The sequence below is a fragment of the Myotis davidii genome, unplaced genomic scaffold (genome assembly GCF_000327345.1).
Source record: "Myotis davidii unplaced genomic scaffold, ASM32734v1 scaffold89, whole genome shotgun sequence".
Taxonomy (NCBI): Eukaryota; Metazoa; Chordata; class Mammalia; order Chiroptera; family Vespertilionidae; genus Myotis; species Myotis davidii.
The window spans coordinates 5,090,400-5,098,342 of NW_006300372.1; the positions used below are offsets into that span (position 1 = coordinate 5,090,400).

A 7,943-nucleotide genomic window follows, 5' to 3' on the forward strand; every position below is an offset into this window, starting at 1 on the left:
CTGAAAAGACAAGCAGGGATCCTTCTTTGCATGGATCTTTCAAGCCCACCCCCAAATACTATAATTATATTTAAGTGTCTTAACAGTGACTGACAAAATTGTACCTCATATTGGGCCATATTGGTTCTTAATTTGTTACCTGGGTTGTTTCCCTCATTAAGCTCTTCGAGAGTAGACCCAGATGTTCCAGGCCATAGGAATGGGCACATACATAATGGATGCTCGTGTGACATGTACTGGTTAACTTATTGCATCTAGTGGCTCTACAAGGCAGAGAAAAAAAGGTAGGTGGATAAAGGAAAAGAAGTCATATCTAGAATAAGGATGGCCAATAGCTGGCAAGATCCTCTCTCCAACTACTCTCAGAGTAGGCATGCTAATGATCAGAGCTCTCTCCTGAGTGTAAATTCTGCCTTGGGCTCCTCACCACAGTGCCCCCGGCAGCTCTGTCAGAATGGAAACATGAGGAGAAACCCATTTACCACCTTCACGTGGAGTCTGTCCCCTGACGTTATACTGACAGCCCTGACTTGCCTTTCACCCTGTTTTTCAAAAGTAGGTAAGCGTTCAGTTAAACACAGAACAGAAACCTATGAACAATGCCAGATAAAGTTTTAAAAAATGCAGCTTGTTTTATTTGTATAGAAACTAAAACACCAGAGCTCATCAATTCCTATATTAAATACATAAATTATAAAATAACCATTCATAAAATTTTACATACAATAAGCTGATTCTGATCTCTATAGTAATGCATACAACACATGTATCTCTTCAGTGACTTCAGAGGATCATTCTGGTGAAACTCAGTCCATTTATGTTTTTCTCCTGTTAGTAAACAAGCACTGAAGCAATATATGGAGTCATGCTAATGCGATGGAGAGAAAGAACCCCGTGGAGGCAGTTGATTGTAGGAAAGCTCTGAGAAATTGGCCCCCTGGCTACATGTATACAGTAGACACCTGGGGAGTTGTGTATGCAAATACACTGGCTCTACACTTGAGTTCCCACAGAATTGGATCTTGAAGGTTTAAACATGCATGAACCCTTCTGCAAATGGGGTTTTTAACTGATAAACCTATGAGACTTTTGGCTAATATTAGTGCTGTAGATTGTGTTGGGCTTTCTGTTGCTCTTCCCAGAAAACCATCGGCGTCACTACAAGGCTGGTTTATGGGCCTGCGTAAAAAGAACCAATAAGCAGATCTTTGTCTCCGTCAACAGCGGGGAATAGTAGTAATGAAAAGAAGATGGGGAGGAGGGAGGGAAGCAGGCAAGGAGGGGAAGAGCACAGACAGCAGATGCCAAACAAAAACATGAGTTACCCAGAAGCAGGGGGGAAACCCTTCCTTAACACCTCAACCCAGGACAGAAGCACACACGTAGGAAGCACTCGCACCATCATACTATGTACAGAATATATATGTGTGTATATACATGTACATCACATATTTATAAAAGTGTTTAGATTTTGATCTGCCTCATTATTATGGTTAATGGGTGGGTGGGGGGAATAGGCACATTTTGTGAGATGCCAATCAGTGATTGCTGTTATTGGGGGATATTGTGCATCTGCTTTTGGGAAATTGCAACATCCACAATTTAGCAAGTTTGTGGAGTCGTGAGTGTAGGCAAAGTTGGACTCAACGTTGTTTATCTGTAGCACTCCCACCCTACAGAACTTTGATGTAATAAGGATGGAAATATAAGCACGGGCACAGAGACCTCAATGCAAAAACACAAAGAAGACAGGGAACCTTGCACCATCAACCACTTGTACTTCTGAGTTTCGTGTTGAGTACAGCACATTATCCTTCTTATTCCTGCAGCATGGCCCCTTGAACTCTATCTTTAGTCATTTTGATTGAACATTGGACTCAACAACACTAAACTGCCGAACTAAAGGCAGCAGAGGAAAGTGAATCTTGCCCTGCCCAGTCCTCAAATGGAATCATAGAGGATCGACGCCAACCTTCTATTATGTCTGAATCCTCTTGCCGAGATGCCTGAAATTCATTCTCAAGACAATATGTTACATGGAAATGACAAGGCAGTTGAACAGAATGGAAGCTTTCATCCCTCAAGACCTTGTGACCTACTTTTTTCCCTTTAGAAAGGATTGGCCCATTCTGGAAGCATTAACTCATTACACACACAGTCATCTAAGACTCGCTTTGATTACTGACCCCTCGAAAGGTACATTATTCAATATAGTAGGCAAATAAATATATTTTCTGTGCCACTCTTTGACAGATTGAAAAAATGCAATTAAATATTTAAAAAATAAACGGTCTATGCTTTCCAACTATTTTCATGTAACATAACACACATGATCCAATTATTTAAACACCAACACAATACTGATGAATAGTGTTTTTACAGTACCCATAAAAACCCAGGCAAGTTTAAAAGACTTGCTTCATTTTCAAACAATAACCTTATGAATTACATTGAAGACACTGAACGTATAGATTACACAGTGGTTTTACAAAAAATGTTGACAATAGTAGGCAAAAAGGAACACATTTGCCAGAGATGTATTTTCAACTGAAAACACAGTAAGTTGAAATGAAATACTGTTGCAAAAATTACTTGACAAGCCTTGATTTCCTCTATTCCTAGTGGAGAACGAATGTCCCCTTTCTGCTTCAGCGGTGACCCATGAGCCCTCTGGGTCACCTCTATCCTCCTGAAGACCCCATCACCTGTGTGAAGTTATCTGAGTAGAAGAAAAATCAAGCGAAATTTATTCTTCCTTCCCTAAAATCTCACTATTGGCAATAATTTCACTTATATGACAAAGGGTAAAGGAGATCTTATACTTATTTTTAACAAATTCCAGTGTTTCCAAAAACAAAAATTGGGTGACATTAAAAAAAGTTGGTCAATTTAGTAATAGATGCTTTCCAGTATTATAGCCAAATATAGTCTTCCATCCTCCCCCCGCCCCACCCCCCAACTCCACCTTTACCATAAAAATTTTCCTCTCTTGAATAACTGTGCTAAATTTGGGCTTTTATTTTATCTCAAACTATTTTTTAGTATTGTTGGTTATCTTTATTTTCCAAGAGATGACTATTTTAAGAAAAATTAAGTAAATGGACCCTGAAGAATGCTGTTCTGATGGCTAACCCATTGGTCAAATGTGGTGGGATAGTTAAGATGCAGAAATTAAAGATCTGCGTGGGAATTGTCTGTTCTTTGTAAGGAGTAGGACCACAGTAAGCCTTCCTCTATCAGTAAGACACTCTTTTTTCTGAACATCATTTACAAAGGGCAGCACTCATTTAGATATGGTCCATTTCCATGGATCCATGAGTGACGATATCAGACAGTTACAATTTTGCTAAATGTTTTTTTTGTCATTGTGGAAATGGATAACAGAGAGGTGTACCTATAAAAATATTTGACCTTATGCAATAATAATTTTGAGGATCGTAAGACTAGGCAAACATATCACCTGTTAGCCTACAATATAGAGAAATTTGCTAATTTCCTGGATCTTAAGCAACATATTCCCTAAGCACATCTAAAACTGCTTAGATGTCATTGCTCTTGTGTGATTTGTGTGAGTGATGCAATGAGTCATAGCAGATCGCATATATGATTAAACCACATTATTTTTACAAATGTTTCTCATCATTTAAACCATAGCCAGTACTTGGAAGTCAAATTTAAACTACAAATTTCTTGGTGGGGAAAGCAAGATGAAGAGAAGGAACGTAGGTTTGCTGGAGGAAGTGGAGTATGAATTTGCTCAGATGGACTCTGGAATGGCAATGAAGACAGTGAAAGAGAAAAGTTGAAGATACGAAGGGTAATTTATCCTCTCCCATACATTTTGAGGTTCGAAAGGGTTTGGTCACAGGCTGGAGGGCACCCTTTTTCACACCGTCTGCACAACCAATGTACTGTTCACATTTAATCCGGAACCTACCCAATTGAACAAATAACATGAAGATAGTTATCTTATATATTCCCAGTAGGACACATCACCAGACCTTCCCCCAAAATAGAAGGGGTGATCCGATGAATTACGTGATGCTATCAGTTCACTCCAAGCCTTCATTTTATGGCTGGCCCTCCGATGAGAAAGTGAGTTTTGTATCCTGCCCTGCATACGCAATGAGGAGAGCTAGAAGATCCTCATCACTGGGATGGCACACACGTCTATCTTGCTCAATAATAGCACGAGATGATCTACTTCCTGTGGGTTATTACAGCCCCTGGCTCTGACCTCTCAGTCCTTAGCGCTAGGATTGCCCCAGGTGGTTTGATGGGAAGGCTTCAGTGCTGCAGGACTTAGATCCAACCCAACCCAAGCACTATGTTATCACACAGGGGACTCTCGTTCTCAACAATACAAGAAAGTCAAATAGTATTCGCAGTCAGAGTAATTACAGAGCACTTTGTGCTACTTTAAGCACCTCTTGTTCCAGAATTGCAAGAAAGAAACTTCATGAAAAAAGCTTTTTAACCTCATTTTGCAGATGAGGAAACTGAGGCACAGAGAGGTTATATGACTGGGCCAACGATACCTGTGTCAGCAGTCAATATAAAAACAAAAAGCGGACCCCAGCATTGCAGCTTTTCTTGTACACTCTTCAGTAACTTGCTGGCTTTCACAACGCCAGCGCTAAAACTGAAGAATAAGATACTGAACCCACGTGTGGGAGGACTTGGGAAGTATTTCATAGAAAGAGGTTCTGGCTCCCTATACACATTCTCTAGGCATGGGAACTCTAGCCCTGTAAGTAACACCTTGACGATTTGAAAAATTGAGGCTGTTTCGTTATCTACAGTAAGTGAGGTGTAAAATTAGCTTTTCAGGAACATTTATTTGCTCTCACATCTGAGTCCAAGACTCGGTATTACATAACTTAGGAAAAGGACCAGTCTTTTCATTGTCTCTGGTAGAAAACAAACCTTATCCGTAACAGAATGTTACTTCTGTATAAAAAAGTAGAGCTATCTTGTTGCTGTCAGCAATCTGGGAAAAACAAACAAGTTATCCACTTAACTGACAAGAGATCCAAGACCTGGAGGCTTATCAGGACATTTAAAAAAACAATCATAACTTAGTTTTATATTCACATCCCTGTGTGGCAAACTCAAAAGTTGTTAGAAGTTTACTTGTCTCGATGGTGGTTTTACTGGAATCATATGACATTTATTTGCAGGCAATTCTAAGCAGCCATTTGAAAACCAGTATTGTGTTAAACGGAAAGATTCAGAGATGCTCTCTGGCCCATGTCCCCTATAGATATTGGTATTATAAATAGAACTAAGTCGGGGAGCTAGTGACTGAGAGCATCGTCTTCTTCATTTTCAACACGAATGAGATCAGTCTCTTGTTCCTGGAGCAAGACAGGTGTGACAGGAGGTCAAGGAAGCATCGAGTCTGCTCTGTGTCTGATGTCCCATTCGCCGAGGTCCTCCGCCTTGGCCGCCGGGGCAGTCGGGGTCACCGTGTGCCACGACTCAGATCTCTCAGCTGTGGGATGCACTCCACCTGCTCCACCTTTGGCAGAAAAACCAACCGGAGAGCGCCTTCCTTCCCACTCACATGGCAGAGGTCTCTGTTCCTGAGTTTTAAACAATAATAAAGACAAAAAAGCAAATCCCTGTAGTAAGAAACCAGACTTTTCAAACGAAACATTTTATTGTAAATAGCTCCTCATAGGTATTCCTCGTGCTTCATTCCCACCCACCCTAGTTTCTGTTGTTTGTTTTGATTTTTTTTAAATGATGTTTATTTCAGGACTAGTGTTTCCATGGGGTGTGGTGTTACATTAAAATGACCCCCCTGCACAGCAGGGGTAGAATGGTTCTTTGTAACTTTGGTTCCATGCCCAAGACACATCTTTGTGTGATCTGCTGAATCTGTTTCCACGGTTGATTTGTTTTTTGCCTTCACAATATATGTTTATAGTTCTTTTCTTCTGGCTTGACATGTACACGTTTCATTAAATGCAGCATATATTGTAGATTTTCACCAGGGTCATGTAGGAACTGTCAAGTAAGAAACCTTGAATAATGGCTTTAAAATACACAGTTGTAGTCCTGGCTACAGGGTAGTTCTTAGCTTTTGATCTCTCTCTCTCACTGCTGTAAACATTTCTGCCATCTTTGAAGGTTTAGAAGCATTTGTCTCTCTGGGGTTTTATCCGTGTTTTCGGTTACTCTGTAAAACAGAGGGAATATTCTTTAATCACCATTTCTGTCAATAGCTGAAACAGAAGAAAAAAACCAAAATGCTTTTAAGAAAAAAAAATTATTCTTTACCATCTCTTTGAGTTGTATGATCTTATGCAAGTTACATAAAGAAGGTATCTAAGCTTAATTACATTACTTTCAAATGAGAAAATAGACTATGTCAAAGGTTGTTGCAACATAATGCATCTAAAGCAATGAACAGTTCTTGCCTCACAGTAAGTGGCCTGAAACATTAGGTATCATTATTACCTTTCCCTCCGGGCCTTCCAAGGTGAGGCCTGAAAAAACTCAATTGAATCATTATGCCCCAAATATTAATTTAAGATATTATTTTAAAAGCAGTTCTGGCCTGGACAGTGTGGCTCAGTGGTTGAGTATCAACCTCTGAACCAAGAGGTCACCAGGTCGAGTCCTGGTCAGGGCACTTGCCCAGGTTGTGGGCTGGATCCCTAGTAGGGGGCCGCAGGAGGCAGCCAATCAATGACTCTCTGTCATCATTGATGTTTCTATTTCTCTATCCCTCTCCCTTCCTCTCTAAAATCAATAAAAGGTTTTTTGTTTTTTTTAAAAAAAAAGCAGGTCTGTCTGTGCCTGTCAGCGACTTCCTTTGATGTCACATTTCCACCCCAACAACTGTATCCAGTGGCAGCCTCCACTCTAAGTCCTGACCTGAGGATTCCCTATGACGTTTGTCACACAGGTTTCCTGGTTGACCCACGGTATGTCCCTGAAAAGGTACTTCTCTGGGCTATGCTAGTCAGCACTCCTGGCCCTGTTCCTCTTTAAATCCATGTGTCTGGGTTTCACTTGGGTAGCAGTTTAGGACTAGTGTTTTCCTTCAAGAAAAGCTTTCAGAGTCTGAATGACATGGACGGAGAAAATGGGATTCCCATGTTCTCACTGTATGTCTGTCCAAGGACAAGTTATTTACCTTCTCTAAGCCTTAACTTCCCCATCTGTATAATGGAGATACTGATTCCATAGCGGGATTTTACTGGCGCCTAGGAATGGTGACCAAGATCTGAAGTGATGGGACAGGAGGCACTTAGCACTTTCGGTGCTCCATTCAGAGACAAATGAAAGGTTCAAAGAAACTCCCGCCATGCCATACGTGAGAGCCAGAAGTATTTGGAATTCACATTTTCAGAGCCACTTGGTCTGCTCCAAAAGACCAGATTCAACTGCTATAAAGGAGGGATAGAGCCCCGGAGGGGAACCGTAGTTAGGAAGCGCCGTGGTTGAGATGAGAGCGCACTGTGGCAGGGAGGGGAGTACCAAAAGGCACAGTGAGAGACTGGCGGTATTGTACAAAGGAGACTCATGTCCTACCGTTCCACTACAGAGCAGTGCTCATCTTCCTTTGTCTATCTGTGCAGAGAACTGGAGGGCGACGATGGGCAGAGACGGGAGCAATAGCTTCCTCCCCAGCAAGAAGCTGTGACTGGGACCCCCATGGTGGCATCCAGAGTGGCAGTGGGCGAGCTGGGGCCTCCATCAGTCAGGGAACAGTGCAGTGAGCATGTTCTGCACAGCTTCTGAGGAGCTCAGACCTATGTCCCCCTAATGATCAGTCTTTCATCACCTCCCTTCAAAAGGACACTGAGACCTGGTCGGTGATATCCAGGGGAACAGCATTGGCCACCAATGGAATGGAGAGGCCTGTCCCCTGCCCTGCTTCCTCTTCCCTCCCTCCAGAGGAGCTGAGCCTTGAGGAGGGAAGGGAAAGA

At 41.7% G+C, this 7,943-nt stretch overlaps 1 protein-coding gene across 1 annotated transcript in view; it reads right to left on the reverse strand.

Annotated features, from left to right (window-relative positions):
- Positions 1-612: 612 nt before the first annotated feature.
- The window catches only part of JAKMIP2 (janus kinase and microtubule interacting protein 2), a 129,700-nt gene continuing 122,369 nt past the window's right edge, over positions 613-7,943 (reverse strand). Inside the window, exon 21 of the mRNA XM_015572604.1 lies at positions 613-6,184. Within this exon, the coding sequence (XP_015428090.1) occupies positions 6,164-6,184 (21 nt within the window). The 3' untranslated portion in view covers positions 613-6,163. The remainder of the gene's footprint in view (positions 6,185-7,943) is intronic.